Here is a 20,135-nt window from a genome sequence, read left to right as displayed (position 1 = left end):
TTTCACCTTTTTGCGGATCTCAGCATTAAATTACTATTTACTATAGTACAATATTGTACTATTATTGTTTTTCACTGTTCAGGATCAGATGAATTCCTAACTGTACATTCACCGGCCAGAAGGTGGCAGTGTATGTCAAGTGTAGTTCTCAATGTTGTACGTGAAAGAACCTGTAGTTGATGAGAAGACTCATACAGGAAGTGTTTGGGGTATTGAGTCCAAGTTGAAAAGAATAAAATACTACTGTTCTCTGTGGATGATCAGACAGAGTTGTCTTAGAATAAGTTTTTTAAAAATATATTTTTTTTTTAACAAATAGGTTGACGGTATTATATTACGGTATTAAGGTTGACACTGAATATAATTACAGTATATAAAATAGTCAATGTCTAGAGGAAGAAATCTGGTTTAGTCTTGGAACACAATCCGGTAACACTTTACTTCACATCCAGCGTCAACACGTTATGACACATACATAACCATGTCATAACAGCTGACACAACTTGTCATAACACTGTCATGACCGATATTTACACCTGTTGTGACATATATTGTGTTATTTTATGGCTGGTTATGACACCATAGGTGTCAAAACTCACATTTATTCAAATGTTTTTTTCCCAGCCAAGAAATTTCCTTTCATTTTAAAGTTTAAGTCCTTTGTTGTTCTAATGAATTCTTTAGTCATGTTTTTTTCATATTTTAAATAACTTGCAGAAAGTACGCTATGACACTGTTATGAAGCATTATAACCATCCTGTGCTACTTAACTTGGACTAAGAAAATGCACTTTGACACTCAAGAAGCATTATGACAATCATAATAATATAAGCCAGATTAGATGTCACGTGCATGCCCTTATGTCAAACATCAGTCAAAAAGAGGGTGTCTTGTCCTGCTCCTTAAATCTGCTCCTGCATTCATCCCAGTCATCAGCAACAGAACATTGGGGTAGCTGAATGTCTGATGCAAATTTGGGTACAATTACAATGATAATTGAATGAGTTATTTCAGAAAATGTTATTAAACATAGCCAAATTGTCAACAGTTTGTTTATAGTGTAATGGAATGTTTTGCCTTGTGTGGTAGGTTTTGTGGGTTTTGACATTCTTATGTAGGTGTCATAACAGCCATAAAATAGTGTAATATATGTTACGTCTAAATATACTTGTCCTGACAGTGTTATGGCCATATTATGACAAGTTATGTCAGCTGTTATGTGTCCATAATGTTATGACGCTGGGTGTCAAGTAAAGTGTTATCCACGATCTTATATGTTCAGTATTCTGTGCAGGTTTATGAAGCATAGTAAAATGTGTATGCCAGAGACCTCTAAATGTAGGCCTATTACCTCTTTCACTTCATTTGCAACAATAAGATATCAGAAAAGGGAATCAACCTGCCACCCATTGAAAATGTACATACCAAATGCATTGAGCATACTTCCTCTGTGGCTTGAGTTCATCTACACTGAATAAAAATATAAATGCAACCTTCAACATTTAACTTTTTTACTGAGTACATTTTTTTTTTTTTTTTTACTGAGTACATTTTTTTAATTGTTGACGTTGCGTTTATATTTTTATTCAGTGTAGATTAACTCAAGCCACAGAGGAAGCATGCTATAGCTTAAAATAAAATCAGTCAATTGAAATGTGACCACTATTTGCCTCAAAGCTCGACACATCTCCTTTGCATAGAGTTGATCAGGCTGTTCATTGTGACCTGTGGAATGTTGTCCCACTCTCCAATGGCTGTGTGCCAAATTCCCTAAAAAGGAGGCGGCTTATGGTAGAGAAATGAACATTTAATCCTCTGGCAACAGCTCTTGTGGACATACCTGCAGTCAGCATGCCAATTGCACACTCCCTCAAAACCTGAGACATCTGTGGCATTCTGTTGTGTGACAAAACTGTACATTTTAGTGGCCACTGAAGCCAGTGAAATCATGTTGAACACAGACAGTATGTCACTGTTAACACTAGGTTTTCTTGGAATACTCCAGTCAAAGCAAGTTTTTAGTAGCCAGCCATTAGAGCTGTGTGTAAGACCAGGAGGAGTGGAGGATCAGTTGTTGAGTGACTGATAATTCTGTGATGGAGCTGCCAGAAGTCTCATTTGAGTCTAATACCTAGGCCCCGCCCCGTGGCGTGTGTGTAATCCAGGGTTTTGAGCTGCTGACGTGTGTGTGCCATGCAAGAGCACAGGCTTGTGTGCTCTAGTCCGCTACAGCCCTGCATGGCCTTGTTTTCAGTCACAGCATGGCAAATGCAGCCCTCTCATTGGACCACACTGAAGCATGTGGAAAACTTGGAAAGACATGTTTAGTACCCCCATCATACCTAATTTCATAGCTTTGATGAAAGTATACAAATTGCAATTAAATATCAATATCACAGAACTACCCCGTTTCAAAACGGACACCAATCACAGCTTGGAGTGGGTGTTTCTAAGGTCGCAGAGAGCCAATGGTAAAATGCCCCATAACAATTATGGTCACACAACTTCCTGGAAAAGGGATTACTTTCACCATGGGAATGCTGGCCCCACACCTCCCCTGCAGCTGTCACTGCATCATTGGTTCCTCTCCTTCCACTAGGCTGTGCTACCCTACCCAGGGTGATAACTGTCCCCTCTGGCTGTTTGTGCCTTCCTACCCCTTCAGCTGCTCGGGTAATCACATAACAAATAGCGTGCAGCCAGATTAAACATTTAGAGGTATTACACAGAGCAGTAGGAGAGCATAGTACCCATTGCTTTAAGTCAAAAGGCAGCATGCTGCAGTGGAGTCACAGACAGAGGGAGATCATGGAGAGATCTTGATGGTATTGTTGAGGAAAGATGCAGTAAGCGGACGGCTTCTGCAAATTAATGTCAACTTTCGCAGCAACCACCAAATGAGCCAACCAATGAAATGATTCCATGCGAGTGTGGGTACCACTTTGCAGTAGTTTGGCATGTTTCAGCGTGTCAACACCTCTCCCTGACAGCAGAGTAAATTAGGAAAACAGATGTACACTGACAGGGGAAAGGATTTCTTTAATGGATTTTCTGACAGACATTCAGCATCACACACTGAAAAAGTTTTACTGAAACAATTTCAAACTGTTAATTGTATAAGGCAAGCATAGAGGGGTGGGTGGTGTGAGCAAGGTCTCATTTCAGTAACAAAACCACTTGGTAGTGTTCGACGGTTCATTCATCAAGTATCATACGCCTTCAGATCCTCAAGGACTACAGTCCAAGCCTTTCATCGGAGGTCGTGGAATATGTTTCAAAAGTGCAAAAGAAAAGAAAAATCATGATTCGTGATGATTTTTGGCAATAGGTTTTTTTTTGTGACAGGGTCGTAATCACTAGGCACTAAGACAGGGAGGGACTATCCAAACTTGTCCAATAAGGCAGGGTTTCCCAGGACCGAGTTTGGGAACGTTTGGATAGTGCTTGGGAAACCCTGCAATAATGAACGCTTGTTTTTTATTTTCCATTGAATTGATTTGCTACCTTATGCATTAATGAATACGACCCAGGTGTCTCCATCTCTCTCCAGAATCTAGTTATTTTAGCAGTTTGTTGGCAGTGGCGGCCATAGAGGAGGACATGGTCACGGTGGGGACGGTGATGTCCTTGAAGATGGGCTGGGTGTTGCCGGCGTAGGAAGGCTTGTTCTGGTTCAGCGTCTCAATGATCATCTGCTTCATTTCTCGGCTAGCGTCCCCTCTCACCGCTAGTAAGGCCACGATGTGCTCTTCCCTATGGGGACAGAGGACAGACACCTTTTTACTGAAGGACAATCAATCAAGCCTACAATGGTAAATTCAATGGCCATCACATAATAATTTGAGTAGATAGCACATACACTATATATACACACACAAGTATGTGGACACCCCTTCAAATTAGTGGATTTGGCTATTTCAGCCACACCTGTTGCTGACAGGTGTATAAAATAGAGCACACAGCCATGCAACCTCAATAGACAAACATTGGCAGTAGAATGGCCCGTACTGAAGAGCTCAGTGACTTTCAACATGGAATTGTCATAGGATGCCACCTTTCCAACAAGTCAGTTTGTCAAATGTCTGCCCTGCTAGAGCTGCCCTGGTCAACTGTAAGTGCTGTTATTGTGAAGTGGAAATGTGTAGGAGCAACAACGGCTCAGCCGTGAAGTGGTAGGCCACACAAGCACACAGATCGGGACCGCCGAGTGCTGTATGCGCATAAAAATCATCAGTCCTCGGTTGCAACACTCACTACCAAGTTGCAAACTGCCTCTGGAAGCAACGTCAGCACAAGAACTGTTCATCGGGAGCTTCATGAAATAGGTTTCCATGGTCAAGCAGCCGCACACAAGCCTAAGATCACCATGCGTAATGCCAAGCATTAGCTGGAGTGGTTGTAATGCTTGCTACCATTGGACTCTGGAGCCATGGAAACAAGTTCTCTGGAGTGTTGAATCATGCTTCTCCATCTGGTAGTCAGACGGACGAATCTGGGCTCGCAGGCGGATGCAAGGAGAAAGCGACCTGCCCCAATGCATAGTGCCAACTGTCAAGTTTGGTGGAGGAGGAATAATGGTCTGGGGCTATTTTTCATGGTTCGGGCGAGGCCCCTTAGTTTCAGTAAAAGGAAATCCTAAACGCTACAGCATACAATGACATTCTAGATGATTCTGTGCTTCCATCTTTGTGACAACAGTTTGTGGAAGGTCCTTTCCTGTTTCAGCATGACAACTCCCCCGTGCAAAGCTAGGTCTACACAGAAATGGTTTGTTGAGATCGGTGAATTAGAACACCGACTGCGAGCCAGGCCTAACAACCCAACATCAGCGCCCGATCTCACTAATGCTCTTGTGGCTGAATGGAAGCAAGTCCCCGCAGCAATGTTCCAACATCTAGTAGAAAGCCTTCCCAGAAGAGTGGAGAGGCTGTTATAACAGCAAAGGGGGGACCAACTCCATATTAATGCCCATGATTTTGGAATGAGATGTTCAACGAGCAGGTGTCCACATATACTTTTGGTTATGTAGTGTCTTATACAGTACATCTGAAGTAACTTCTCCTACAGCCAAGGTTATTCTATTGAAAACCATGACACCCCACTAACATTCATTCTCTGTGTAGCCTATGTGTTAAGTGGTGTATGATCTGACCTGATGTCAGGGTATTTGGACACCAGCGTGGAGACCTCCAGGTACAGCAGGGTGGGGTCTGTAAGTTTAAACACCTCAGCTATAGCAGCGATGGCATCACACAGCCGGTCAGTCTCCTCACCCTGGAGCAGAACAGAGACAGAACAAACTGTAAAAATCAGCAACAGTATCAGCGTATGGACTTATCAGAGAAAGGCAGTCTTCCTTACATCAAAAATGATGAATCGTGACTAACTATTTGCTGAAAGACTAGATCAAGATGCATGAAGTTTCTACTGAGCATCTCCTTGGAAAAGAGACCACTCCTGTAACAGGAAATAAACACTCACAGCAGTGAGTTTCCTGAAGAGGAACTTGAACTGCTCAGCCTCTTTAATCATCCTGTCCGCTCCCTCCCTCCTCTCATCTGCATTCTTGAAGGTGATCCGTTTCTGCATCACTGCCTTGATATACTCCACCACCACCCTGCGATGGGCCTCGCTGGTCATCTCCTAAACACATCACATACAACATACTCAGTCACACACACAGGATGACCACTATCAATTTGTACATGCAAAATGTGTGGATTTCTCCAGATCAATCAATCAAAGCCTTTCATTTGATATGATTATATCAATTGATTGATTTCTCCATGTACCGTATTGAAAGGCTTCTTGATCTTGGCGAAGTCATTGAAGTAATCCTCGACGGTCACACAGATAGTGTCCACTGCATGGGTCCCCGTCAACCACTTCCTGGTCAGCAACTCACTGAGATGATGCTGTGGAGAGCAAAATCACCAATCAAATACAACAGAACCGTGTTCATGGCAACATTCTGTCAAATATTACACTAGAACAGTAACGAATGAGCTTAAAATATATGTCCACAAACACTTTGTTCTAACCTCCAAATCCAGGAATACTTCATCCAGTAGAAACTGGCATCCATCTTTGGCCACGTCGTTCAGGGTCCTCTCAATGGCAGCATCATTCTGGGTGGGCTGCGTAGATTTTAAGTATTTCTTCTTTAGACTGTTAATAGACTCCCTAGGAGTAGAGGTACGGTTAGATATACATTAGCCGCATTAGGTTAGAGAAGACATTCTTATTTACAGGGAATTGTCAAATGGGAATCACTTGAATGTATGACAGTTGTTTATAATGGCGATCATGTATTGGACGTAGCACTGAGGGAGCTGCCGGTCTCTCAAGTGGTCCTCCTTGTAGGCGATCGCCTCTTCCCTGTACCTGAACAGCAATAGAAGACAATTGTAGATGTCATATACATAGCAATCCATCCCTGATATTCTGTAACACACCTTTACTGCCATCAATGTAAACGACTAATCACTACACAATTATTAACACAACATAATGAAATTCATGTTACCTGATGAGGAATGAATTCATCTGTTTTAAACAGAGCTTCAGGACCTCCTCTTTGAAGATCTCGTCGATCTGAGCTGCCACTTGGAGATTCTGCTCAAACATCTGATGAGAGAAAAACAAACATGTCAGATGATGGTCCCCCTTCCAATAGACTTACAGTACACACTAGTGACTCATTGTAATTCTCAGATCCTAATTTTATCACATACACATTGTCTAGTATAGTAACGCTACTGTAGTAGCAACTAGTCCACTTAGTCCAGTGGGTTAAAGAGATTCTGACTGATGCCAGAGGTGACTGGTTATACCTGGAAGACGATGGCGGGGAGGGTGGTCTGGTAATATCCGTCTTGATCCGCCTCTGGTTCAGTCTCTTTAACCCAGTCCTTCTTGTCTGTCTCCAGAGCCTTGCGAAGCCAGCCAGTGATGTTAGACTGTGGAAGGGTGAGAGAGAGAGTCAGCCAGAGCCATGTGACCTTTGTCTTTAATAATTCATGAAACATTTAATTAGTGGGGGCTTCATCTTTGTCTACTGATGCAGAGAGAGAGTTGTATATCTGACAAGAGACGCCATAGAGTATGTCGCTGCTATCACAGAGTGTGTGTTGGCTGGACTCACCGTGAAGGTCTGGACGTATTTGCTGAGAAGCTCATCCACCACCTTCTGAGGCAGCAGAGGATCCATCAGGTGGATGTCATACTCTGTCACCAGCTCTTGGTGACCCATCATCTCCACACTGGAACACGTAAACACAGTAGGGCGTGAGAACATGGCAACACAGCCCAGCCTGTACTATACTGTCTGTGGGAATTTATATATTTCATGTATTTGAACGTAACAAACAGACAGCTACAGAGAGACACACAATATGGCATGCTCACCCACCTGCCCACACAGCAATGCCTGAATCCATATTATACACACAGATACCTATAAACACAGGCTTCTCACAAGCAGTCGCACGTAAACACACAAACACTCAGAAAATCATTGTGAATATAAGTGATCTATAATTCTATAATTACACAGCCTCATCCAATCAGTGGTTGTGGTTTCCACGGTAGCTGTTGGCTGATGCTTGTGTCTGAATTGGATATAAAGTTCTTTGTGTTTTGAATGCATTAGTAAATTCATCTTTCTCCGTTCAATCCTGTCATTGGATTATCCACACCAATTTTGCTTAGATTGCATGCTATGCCCTCCCTCTCGTGCCTAGGGACTGTTTAGCTTTAAATATTGAGTTAATTGCTCTTTGCAGCACTTACAAGTCCGTCCCATATATGGAGAGTACAAAAGTATTTCCGTGCCTATGTTCTTCCTACATCAATTTAATGATATTGAGAAACACTCCACACACAAATGAGGAGAGGTTAAAGGGATAGTTCACCCAAATTACATTGGTCTCCAAACCCTGTAAGCAGTCTATGGACAAGGCATGACAGCAATCCATGCATTGGTTTTATTTCCCTGGAAATGTTTCCAAATGCTAATGTTTTAGCATTTGCGGCACAAATCCCATTCAAGTCATGGTACCGATATTAGCATTATTCATCTGAAAATATCTAACATTAAATGCTAAGCTCAGCAAAGTCACTAAAATATGAATATATTGGATTCATGACTTTAATGGGATTTGTGCCACAAATGCTAAAACGTTAGTATTTGGAAATAGTGTCAGGGAAACTACACACCAAAGCATGGATTTCTGTCATACCTTGTCAATAACTGCTTGCAGGGTAAGGAAACTCCTGCATATTCCACTGAGCTTTGATTGAACTGGTGCCCAGTTATCACTGATGCTACATGAGCCACAGAGAGAGCAGATCAGAGCCTGACCTGGTATTCAAAAAGTGTCTCAAAGTAGGAGAGACAATCTAGGCTCAGGTCCTCCATGTCCATAGCCTAATCATAATCAATATTATCTAAAGACAAAACTGATCCTATATCAGCCCTCCTACTTTGAGCCTCTTTTGTGAATACGGGCTGAGAAAAGATACCTTTTGTATGTGTTGAGAACCCAGGTGAGGAGGGACACAATCTCGTTGGCCTCCAGGTCTTCTGCAGCCAGCTCCTGCACCCGCATGGACGTGGCGTTGTGGTACAGCTTAAAAAACCTGTCAAAGGTGTTGTAGTGTGGCGGGAAGCACTGCACCATCAGGTTCTTCACCACAATCAGGTCGTCCAGCACGTACTTCCTGGTGATCTCCAGGAGCCTCACCATCCACATCTTGTCTGCCTCGCGCGTCACTGACTGGCTGCCCTCGATGCGCGTGGTGACCGTGCCCTCCAGCACCTCAAACATCTTCTCTTTCCAGCGCTTGGGCCGACTTGGGGGGATAAAGCCCGTCTGCTTCTTGCGGTCCAGCATGCGCCGGTCAATCTTCTCCTCGCGCTCAATGATGCGCACCACTGAGACCAGCATGGTGGGGTCGCGGCGCACCGTTCCCATGGCGCGCTGCAGCACCATCCACAGCTGCTTGGCCAGATCGTCAGACAGGCCCTGCACCGCGCCAAAGTAGTTGCGGATCAGGTTCATGTCGTGAGTGTTTTTGCTGTCCATTCGGTACTGCTCATACATGAGGTCGTCCCGCGAGCATTCCAGATCCATGAGTTTACGGTGGGCCTCCAGCAGCTCAGCCTGCTCAATCAGCACCTGGGTGTCTGCCACTATCTCAGGCACTGCACAGAAGGGGAATGGTATACAGCAAAGTAGATCATTATTGGCACCCTTGATAAAAATGAGCAAAAAAAACTGTATAAAATAGATAGTACAAGTACTGAGCTATATTGCATGCTCTAAAGAATGTGCTAATGATATTATACTAATAAAATTGCTCAGAGAAGGAGAGTTAGTTTAACAAATAATTAAAAACATCTAAAAAGACAGGGGTCAAAATGATTGGCTTCTATTTTCAGTACTCCAGCTCCTTCGTGAAGATGACGACACAGCCTTTTTCTAAAATATTTTATGAGATTGGAGTGGTTCAAGTCCGGAGACAGATTTTGTGGCCAATTAACCATTTCTTTGTGGATTTTGATGCGTGCTTGGGGTTGTCTTGCTGAAAGATCCACTTGCGGCCAAGTGTCAGCCTTCTGGCAGAGCCAATCAGGTTTTGGGCTAAAATGTCATGGTATTTGATATTGTTAATGATGCACCACCAAATGTTAATGTTAAGTATGAGGTACTTTTCTACGCCAAACCCACCAATTGTGTGCAGGGCAAAAGAGCTCTATCTATTTTCATGTCATCTGACCATAGCACTGCCTAGAGTTTGTAAAACAGCATTGGCACTTGGATTGAATCTGGTGCTATGGTCAGATGGTCATGGTTTGGCCATGAAAAACAGAAGCATATGCAGTAACGTACCTCATACCTACGGTAAATTATGGTGGCACATCTTTTATGTTATTGGTCTATTTTACTTCCACTGGTCCTGGGGTCAACGCCATCATGAACTTTACCAAGTACCAAACCTGGTTGCCTCTTGGCCGCAACTGGATCTTCCAGCAAGACAATAACCCAGAGCGCTAATCAAAATCCACAAAGAAATTGCCATCTCAGTCTCAGAACTTGAACCCCATTGAAAACCTGTGGTTTGAATTGAAGAGGGCAGTCCATAAGGGCAGACGAAGGATATCAAGGATCTGGAAAGATTCTCTATGGAAGAATGGTCCTCCCAATGTGTTCATGTTCAAAGGGAGGATGCTAGAGTATTGAAAACAGGGGTGCAAATAAATTTGGCCTCCATCTTTGAGATAGTTTTTTATTACTTGTTAAACAAATGTTCTTTCTCTAAGCAATTGTATTACTATTACTATACTAAATAATATAATTTCCCTTTTGTTTTTAGCACACAATATAGCTCAGAATTTATATTCTTTATTTTATACAGTATGTTTTGCTCATCTTTATCACAGTGCCAATAATTATGTACCTGACTGTATATTAACGCATTAATACTTTTTAACAGTACATTCCATGTACACAAATGCAAAGAGAGACAACAATAACAGTTCCCAATTGATCTCTGAGGCACATGTAGTAGTTGTGCAGTGTACCTGAGAAGATATTCTTTAAATTCTCGACGGCTGAGGCAAGCTGACTGTGTTGGACAACGGCGTCTTTCACATCTTTGAGGTTCTCAATAGTGTTGATACTCTGCCTCCAGTCCTTACTGACGTCTGCCAGGGAGCTCTGGATGTCCTTGACATCGCGCAGGGCATTATGCAGCTGACTGAGCCCTGTGCGGACACCGTCCAACTGGGACTGGATGGCAGCCTGGGGAGAGGGAAAGAGACCAGGTAAGGTGTTTCAGGCCTGGGCCATGTATTTACAATATATATAACGTTACAGCTCTCGTTCAGACGAAAGCTCTATGAACAATAGGGAAGTACAGAATGCATCTCATGTCTTCTTAGCGTCATCATTTTCTACCTTCAGTCGGGCTTCTACTGAAGCTTTCTTGCGAGCCTCTCGCCGGCGGTACTGCTCTACTTTGTCCAACTGGTCCGAGCGCTGCAGCATCCCTGCCACCCTCTGCACGGCGGTAGCAACAGCCTCCCTGTTCGTCTCCTCCATGACAATAACGCCAAGCTGGGTCTGTCAAAGATCAAGATGCTCACGAAACTGAACGTTACACGTGATTACGACGAAAATGTTGCAAGGCACTATATCAGGTCGATTGCGTTATTAAACCATTAATACTGACAGTGCCTGTGTGAGGTGAGTGCCCACTGCATTGGGTAACGTTAACGTTTAGCTGCCTTGGCTAATGCTACTTGCTGGCATAACGTTAGCTAGCTAGCTTGCTGCTACTACTACTACTATCTGGCAAGCAAACTCAAATGTCTCTCAAATGCATTTTACTGGAGTACAGTAGCTAGCTATATGGACTGGAAAAGACTAACCTTATAAGGACAAGCCTGATGCCCAAACCGATCTTTAATTTATTTCATAATCTATAAACATTTGGTTAGAGTCAGTTTTAGGTTTTTGCTAGTCGGTTTAAGTGTCATCTGTGTGCTTAAAGTCTCTCCCATATTGACTAACTAGAAAGCAGCCCGTGTTAATGGTAAGCTAGACAGCTAGCAGCCTAGGTTGGCGAGAGGAAGGACACACACACAGCCCAATCAGTGAACACAACGCTAGCCCGTGTACAAGACTCATTTGAAATGTAATATGAACAAATCCAATATCTTACCAACTCTAATAATACGTTTGAATAGGTAAACTGTCGTTCAAATTATCTAATTTCAAATCCAACACTACTTCTCCTGGTTCAGTTCCTGGTTGACCTTTCTCATGCGCCGCCCCAGTAGCAGCTGACAGCACAGCGCGCTTTAGATGATCATGTGTGCGCGACTTTTGAAAGAGTATGCAATTTCTCACAACTGTATTTTATGTTACCGTTGATTTCTATAAATACAAGTCATTAGCTACAACACAGTTTCTAAATCCAGAGGCATAACATCGCAAGACTTCCGGGAACGCTGGGGAAAGAGACCGGGTCGGGGTTTGGGGTATAAGAAGTCAATGAGACCTTAGTTGTTAATTTTCTCAAAATCTGAATGCCCAATCTAGATTCGAGACAATGTCTTAAGTAGTTGACCTTGTTATAACTACAAACTCGTGAGAGTGAGAAACTGATACATTTTAATTTTCGTCCAAAACAACTTTATATCGAAGGAGTGGCTTTGATTTTACGGTCTGCATATGCGCAGTTTGGGCGACCAAACGACGACCTAGTCCTACGCATGAGCATAGCCATGACATCGCGTGATCAGGGATTTCTATTGGAGAAGCAGTTTTAGCCTATCTTCATACTGTAACGTCTTTGGCTAAAATGTGTAGGAACGTAACAATTTGGTTTTAATTCCCTAAATGTACTGAGCACTAAATGTAGTGTTTATTTGAGAATAAATCCTCATAAATATCATAGCTTTCTTTTTGTTTGGAGGTCTGTATCCAGCATTTTATTACTATTTTCAGTGTTCAAATAAATAAGATAATAATCTGCACTTGTTTTATGATTTTATTGTGCTAAATAACAAAACATGTTAGATGCCTATTGAATTCAATTCAATTCAAACTAGTATGCCTGTAGTCCTTCCTGTAAAATGTGCTATAGTGCAACACGCAGGTTGTTCTATTTATTTATTGTTTCAATATATTACGATAAACCTTATGTTTCTCTCTTGTTCAGTGTAAAGTACTTACAATAAATACACAATAAAAAGCATTACCAACAGTTGTTAAAAAAAAGAGCTGGAATTCCATTATTTACATTTGCATAATAGTTTTAAATAAAGACAAATGCAAGCGAAAGAGCTCGGAAAGCTTTGTTTTAAAAAACGAACGCCATAAAAGAATGCCGTAGAGACTGCTGCATGCAGCTATGGAATGCATAAGGGGACATGTCATAGTTTCAAATATTTTTTCCTTTTCAAAATATAATAACAAATTGGCTTCATAAAACAGAGTTACAGTTTCTAACATTTCTTTTGAATGTACTACAATTTTACAAACATTGGCAAATAATATTACATTGGACCACAAACTTAAATTAACAGTATTTCTGTGTAATACATTTTTACATTATTATGCTCAGAGACCATCTTAGACATTAATGTTTGTAAATGGCTGTTAGGTGAAGCTTTGTTTAATTTACATTTGTAACACTGTTTTATAAGACAAAACTGCCAAACTCACTGTTAAAATAATACATTAATTCAACCTGTCATGAATAAAAACAATGAAGATACAGTATCTCATTCATAAAGGTTCATGACTCAATGGACATTGAACAATCAATCACATTATAAATCATATAATCAATATGTTCATCTGAATAATCAATGAAAAATAAACTACATTACATGTTTTATTTTTAATCCTTTATTTAACTAGGCAAGTCAGTTAAGAACAAATTCTTATTTACAATGACAGCCTACCCTGGCCAAACCCTCCCCTAACCCGGACGACCCTGTGCCAATTGTGCGCCGCCCTATGGGACTCTCAATCTCAGCCGGTTGTGATACAGCCCGGGATCGAACCAGGGTCTGTAGTGATGCCTCTAGAACTGCGATGCAGTGCCATAGACCGCTGCGCAACTCAGGAGCCCACAATTTAATTAATCAATGCATGTATTTTCTGTTCCATTTGCGGTAAAATGCATTGAATAGAAATACAGTTAATTTGACATGACAGGTGACATGGCTTGGTTTAAAAACGAGAAGTTATGAAATGTGTTTAAAAACAAATGTAGAACTCATGTGAATTGCAGTAGGTTCTGCATGTCATATTCATGTCATATAAAAACATCTCTCCATTGCTTCCATATCTTTCTGCTTTGTAACACTGTTGATTACCTGAGTTGAGTATAAATAACCACCCACCCTGCTATTTTAAGAATCAATACAATAAAGAAGCAAGGTGGAGTCCAGATGGTTTTTAAGATTGTCCCTTGAGCTCATGGCATGTAGATATATGGGTTTGGTTTGTATACAATAGCATTCATTGATGAGTTGGGAATCATACTTCTCTGCAAGGGTATTTGGCTAATGTCATGGCCATTGTCAGACCATGGAGGTGAGTCCATGGGTTCCCTCTTTATAGCGTGGACCAGGTGATTCCTGAACTCGTAGTTCAGTTTGTTGTCTTGCTGCATGTAGCCATATACACTGATGTCCGTACAGTTTTCTCCCTGACTGCTACACAGAGTGTCTGAGTGTGGTATCCTATGATCCTTCTGAGCCCTGTTCCCCGCTGTATATAAGTATTTATGGTGTCCATTGAGCGTTGGGCTCATGTTGGTCTTGTTCTTTTGGCAGGTGGTGTATTGTTCATAGTAGTCAGCCTCTGACTTCACCTGTGGTTCTTCTGAGTAGCCCATGTAGCGCTTTTCGTTCCCCACCCAGGCTCTATTTTGGGTCATGCCGTAGATATTGCAACCGTTTTCTGAGTCAGAGTCCTGCTCTGTTTTTATGGCCGTCTCAGGCAACACCATGCCATTGTAACAGTCAAGATGGTTGCCCATGTACCTGTTGTCTGTCTTCATGCCATCTTCGCTGTAGCTCTCCACCTCAGGGCTGTGGAGGCCTCCGTACAGCTTGTTCTGAGATGCGTCCTGTCTGTTAGCGTGATATCCTGGAGACATCCTGTAGGATCTAATCTTCCCCAGGGGATTGTACTTGCTTTGTCTGCCTGGTGTGTAGGTGCCGCTTGGGCCCTTTCGCATGGCGGACCCTGTGCGAATGTCCCATGGATGATCCATGCTCTGAGCTTTGGGACCACCATTCATGGAGGATAGGCAGAAGTTCAGGGGCTCCTCCTGGGTGTAGTAGCTGTCGTTCTTGTACCTGGTGCCGTCTTTGGAGAGGGGTGTCCATGAGGTGTAGTGGCAGGGTTCTCTGGTAGTGCTGCTGGACCCATTCAGAAACAGTAAGTCACTGCTGTCATATGAGCCTCTGGAGGAGCAATGCCTCTTGTCACTGGGAACCGGGACAAAATGTATAAATGGTCATGTATGCATTATATAATCTGCTAGTTGTGTACAGTATGAAGTACTCATTTGACCAAATTCAGCATACCCAGTGATTTGATTCTGAAATTGATGGTGTAATAAACATGTCTTGAATTGTAAATTGATAGTAAACGAAATGGTGTCCATGCCTGGCTCCTTTATCAAGTTTAGTTAAAACATGATATAGACCAGCGTTTCCCAAACTTAGTCCTTGGGACCCCAACGGGTGCACGTTTTGGGTTTCGCTCTAACACTACACAGCTGATTCAAATGAGCAATGCTTGATGATTAGTTGATTATTTGAATTCAGCTGTGTAGTGCTAGGGCAAAAACCAAAACGTGCACCCGTTGGGGTCCCGAGGACCGAGTTTGGGAAACCCTGATATAGACACACATTATTTGAGGAAAAGTGCTCACTACTCAGCTCTCCCCATGCACACCACTCCCACAGTGCTTACCTGTGCTTATCCGGTGTGGTGATGGCGGGGCCCTTGTTCTTGCTCCTGGCCGTCATGTTCTTCATCTTCAGCTCTGTGATGGAGGGTATCATGAGGGGCACGGCCACACAGAACAGGGCCAGCTGGGGGGGCAGCAGTGCCCCGGACTCTGTCTTCTTCTTCTGGCCCTGCAGGAACTTCAGGCTGCCCTGGAACTGCATGCTCTGCCAAAACATCCATCAATCAATCAATCAAAGTTATCTATAAAACACTTTTTACATGAATAGATATCTTGAATGTGTCGGTGCTTTACAGTAACTGTAACCTTCCCTCGACACTCAAAGAGCAGGTGCTCGTACATAACTGAATAGAACTCCCACAAAACAGAACTGACTTCATACTGTGTTGTGCACAATGGTAAATGACAATATATTCAGTTATGTATGTGCACCTGCTCTTTGGGTGTTGAGGCAAGGTTAGTGTTACTGTAAAGCACCGACACATTCAAGATATCTCCCACAAAACAGAACTGACTTTATACTGTGTTGAGCACAATGGTAAATGACGATAGTAAGAGTTGATATTGCCAGATACTTGTGTGAGCCGCGGTACTCACTCACCAGAAAGCCTGAGGTGCTGTCCAATAGGCAGCGGACCCGGGCGATGAAACAGCGAGTCAGGAAAGAGGTGAGCTCTAGAGGAACACCGTCAGGCTCCAGGGCGTTAAAGAGATTGCTCATCACAAAATCATCATCTACAGGACAGCCACAGCATTTCTGTTAGTACAACCCATGTAACAAATACAATCCATTATATTTGTTTTGGTCTTCTAACCACCAATATTACTGTGAGAGGTTTTAGGATAGTATTACAAAGTACAAATTACATACAGTATCTTTTCTTTCTGTCTGTGTCTTGTATACAATAACTAATGTACTAACCCTTGTGTTCCTCTTCAAAAGGGTAATACATGGAAACTAATCTAAATGACAAGTTGCATGTGAAGATGAGGGGCTTTCCTGCAGTGTTTATCGGCTCCACAGAGTGACAGAGGTAATTATCTACACACCAGTTACTGTGGCCGAGTGCTGGTTCAGGGATGCCCCCTGTGGCCCGGGGTTCATGGCCCAGTGGAGCTGTCTTCTGAACTCCTGCCGCTCCTCCACATGTACATAATCAAATACATTCTGGTGCATCACATCCGTCTATGGGAGGGGAGGAGAAGAGGGAACAAGTCACCAAACAACCAATTAACCCCCACATTAGGACTGTTGATTGTGTTTGGCCAACACAGTGACCTCCCCACTTAACCTGTGTCACGGTCGAGTGAAGCGAGTCTATGGTTACACGCCATGGTGGTATCTGGACAGACACCGTAAGTGTCAGCCTGCCGTGAGCCCACTGAGAACTTAACGCTTCTGTTTTTCTGTTTCCCCCCCACTGACCAGGAGGAAGCCTCTGGAGGGCCTTCTGTGACTGACGGAGTTCACTCGCCATTCCTCCCCACCAGTTAGATCTACACGGGAGATCTGGGTTCTGTACACGTTTTCCATCTTATTAAGATATTTTTTTTGTAACAGAAAAGCTTACAACTGGGGGAAAAAAGTCTGAATGTATGAAGAGTTTAACTGTTGGATCATTACTGAGTGCATCCAGTAATATCAAACTGCTTTGTTTGACTGTTTGCCAGTCAAAGATCTATAAATAGTAACTTAAATCAGTAAAACTGAGAAGTAGATAGTGAAACTGTTGAGTAATTACTAATGACTTCTCTACAATTTGTAACACAGATGGGTAATTGGTGACAACAGTTGAAACAGTGAGTAATGAGTTATGACTCCATACAGTTTGCATTTATAACATGCAGTCTCCTCGGTCGGTGGGATAGTGGGAAGCCCTCCTCGCTGCCTTGTTTGTGCTTTGCGTGACACCAGAGCTGCTTGCATGAGGACAGATGCAACGCTACCCCGATGAAATCCCAGCCCACACTCGTAACTCCTCTTGTTTTCTTTCATCTCCAGCTATACCCACTGTTCATAAAACGACAGACTCCCAACTAAAGTATTCAACCGTCCCAAATATATCTGCTTCTGTTGCACGCAACGCTTGCCTTCTGAAACGCCACTATTGTTGAACACACAGCAACACCATCTCAATCCCCATCAGAGAAGCGATCAACAGTCTCTTTTGTCTCCTTCCCATGTTAAAACCCAAAGTTTAATGAGGCCCAATACAAAGCTATTCACTCAAAAAGGACAGTTACAAATGTGTGAAGGTAACAAAGTAAGCTCTGTTTACTTACAACTCATACTATCATTAAAATCCTGTGAATTACACAACTGGCTATTTTCAACTATTGACATGGTTGGTCATCTGTTTTATATAACCATATTTAGATTTCTGTTTTGTTTAGTTTAATGACTAAAAGGGTTTGGTTTTGCACTAAAAACAATGAATACATTTTGTTACGTTTCTATCGTTGGTGGTTTTACTTTAAACCCGTTTTACAATGCTGTACAATTTTTCCTCAGAATGTAATTTTTTATTAAAGGCTTGTACAATGGCACTGTATTTCAACTAATTTACTTTAATTATTTATCTTTTACCCTCAATAACTAGGACCATTTTATGAGTAATAATACACAATTTGAGAATACAAGGTGTTGTGATTATAACATACCTGATGAAAGCCCAGGTAGTCAACAATGGAGGTGGAGACGTAGAATATCAACCCATCTGTGCTCACCACCAAGGCTAAACCAGTCAAGGACTAGGAGACAAGAGACATGGATACATTGTTATACACGGAAACAGCATAGGGTCGTTCCATTTGATTTTAATAACTTTTTGACCGCACCCCTTTTGATTTGAACTAAAATGTCTAAACATATTTGCCCATGGTAGAATTGATCAGAAAGTAACTTTTTTGACCGGAATTCCAAAACATTTAGGAGATAGAGGTAATCAAATTTGATCAATTTTGCATACCCCACCCTACTATGAGACATCCCGTCTTAATCACTGGAAAAAATTAACGATTAAGTTTGATATAATTTAAAAGCTTACAAACAGGGTTACCAAACCATTTTATAATTTCTTACAAAAAAATATCATAAATTATGCCATTATCTAAAAACACGTTAAAAAAAAGGGCAGTCGATAAGCGCAGATGAACGATATCAAGGATCTGGAAAGATTATGTATGGAGGAATGGTTTAAGATCCCTCCCAGAGTGTTCCCCAATCTCATAAAACATTTTAGAAAAAGACTCAGTGTTGTTATCCTCGCAAGGTGAGGTATTGAAAGGTTTTGAAAAAAGGGGTGCCAATAATATTTTACACCTATTGTTTAAGAATGTATTTTATTACTAAATTGTATTTTATTACTTGTTAAATAAAACTTTCTCTGAGCAATTGTATTGTAATTTTCAAATACTTTTTCCATTTATTCAGTCTTTTTTGCATTTCTTTATCAAGGGTTACAATCATTTTGGACCTGAATGTGCTAAGAGCACAGGGGACCATCTTCAATTGCACTTGATTGATGAGTAATTCACAGGTAAATGCTTTTCATACAACATCTCTATTTCTGATAATGAGTGGACGTTAGAACAAAACATTACAAAAAATTGTGTTTTCGTGCCTCCTGATATGAAGAGTAAAACAGGGAGAAAAGTGGAGGAAACACCATGCAGGGTTCCTCATTAACTTCCTGTGTTGGCTGGAGCTGTTGTGCTTGACATTTGCGTGACTCTGGCATGCTCCTTGCTAGGCCTTGTCACCTCTGGTCTAATTCGAGTCAGCCCAGGTCAGCTGGGCCCCCTTTTCCCACTCTCTGGTGTAATACTGACTTAACAGTGTCACGATCTTCATTGAGCAGCATCATGATCGGTTGTTTAGTCTCACGCTACTGAGGGAGGGAGATTTTCTAGCCGTTTGTGGCGAGGGGAGGGCAGGGTTCTGGGATGGAGAAGGTGGGGTTTAGGGGACGCAATGTTCTGTTCCTACACCCATCCTCCCAGCAGCTCCGCTGTGCCACGATATCATCAATACATATTCTAAACCTCAAATACTAAATGCGGCTAAGTTCAACTTTGTGGATTTATTTAATTCAAGCTTTTATTTGCCATTTTTGCACTCCTTAATTTGAAAGAAATAACACAATCACGGCATGGTAGACTGATGACCCAGTCATCGCTCATCAGTGCTCTCTTGGGAGGACAAACCACAGCCTGACCCTTCTGCTCCAGTCTGTCTCACCTCCAGTAAGAGGTCACTCTCTACCACGCTGATGCTGGTCCTCTGGGTTCCAATGGGCAGGCTCTCTTTCCTGGTATCCTGGTGGTTCAAAGGCGGCTTCATGATGTGCCTTCTGCATGGCTTCTCCTGGATGGCTGGATAAGAGGAAAAATGACAAAACTTTCTCAGTGAGGGGACTAACAGGTTTATTAGATGTATGATGAGTAATCAGTCGATTAGGGTGCACAATAATAATACAAATTCTCACAGTTGTCTCATACTATGCACACTAACATGAACTCATTTCTCATTACATGCCACAACATGTCCTGGAGCGCTCTCTCTTTCTCTCACACACAGAGAGCGAGAGGGATAGAGAGAGAGACAAACAGTGTTGTACACCAACCTGGAC

General features: G+C 42.2%; 2 protein-coding genes across 3 annotated transcripts; both read right to left on the bottom strand.

The window, feature by feature from the left end:
* Window positions 1-3,019: 3,019 nt before the first annotated feature.
* LOC129824080 (exocyst complex component 3-like) lies at window positions 3,020-12,041 on the bottom strand. 2 transcript variants are annotated; one of them, XM_055883391.1, is made up of 13 exons: window positions 11,728-12,041; window positions 10,962-11,126; window positions 10,586-10,805; window positions 8,524-9,205; window positions 7,145-7,262; window positions 6,834-6,959; window positions 6,527-6,627; window positions 6,274-6,384; window positions 6,042-6,183; window positions 5,793-5,915; window positions 5,482-5,643; window positions 5,153-5,274; window positions 3,020-3,753 (listed from the first exon to the last, which is right to left on the bottom strand). In XM_055883391.1, exons 2-13 carry the CDS (start codon window positions 11,103-11,105, stop codon window positions 3,558-3,560), a joined length of 2,247 nt encoding a protein of 748 aa, XP_055739366.1. In that variant the 5' UTR covers window positions 11,106-11,126; window positions 11,728-12,041; the 3' UTR covers window positions 3,020-3,557. The 2 variants fall into 2 exon arrangements, with proteins under 2 accessions (XP_055739366.1, XP_055739367.1); XM_055883392.1 differs by lacking the exon at window positions 11,728-12,041 and adding an exon at window positions 11,435-11,709.
* Window positions 12,042-12,599: 558 nt separating this feature from the next.
* On the bottom strand, window positions 12,600-19,893 carry LOC129824607 (uncharacterized). Its single transcript, XM_055884290.1, has 6 exons — window positions 19,745-19,893; window positions 18,166-18,255; window positions 16,555-16,690; window positions 16,106-16,239; window positions 15,507-15,709; window positions 12,600-15,016 (listed from the first exon to the last, which is right to left on the bottom strand). Exons 1-6 carry the CDS (start codon window positions 19,844-19,846, stop codon window positions 13,996-13,998), a joined length of 1,686 nt encoding a protein of 561 aa, XP_055740265.1. The 5' UTR covers window positions 19,847-19,893; the 3' UTR covers window positions 12,600-13,995.
* Window positions 19,894-20,135: the final 242 nt, after the last annotated feature.

Source organism: Salvelinus fontinalis, chromosome 26 (genome assembly GCF_029448725.1).
Source record: "Salvelinus fontinalis isolate EN_2023a chromosome 26, ASM2944872v1, whole genome shotgun sequence".
Taxonomy (NCBI): domain Eukaryota; kingdom Metazoa; phylum Chordata; class Actinopteri; order Salmoniformes; family Salmonidae; genus Salvelinus; species Salvelinus fontinalis.
Note: the sequence above shows the minus strand (reverse complement) of the source record. Positions and strands in the feature narration are given on the sequence as shown.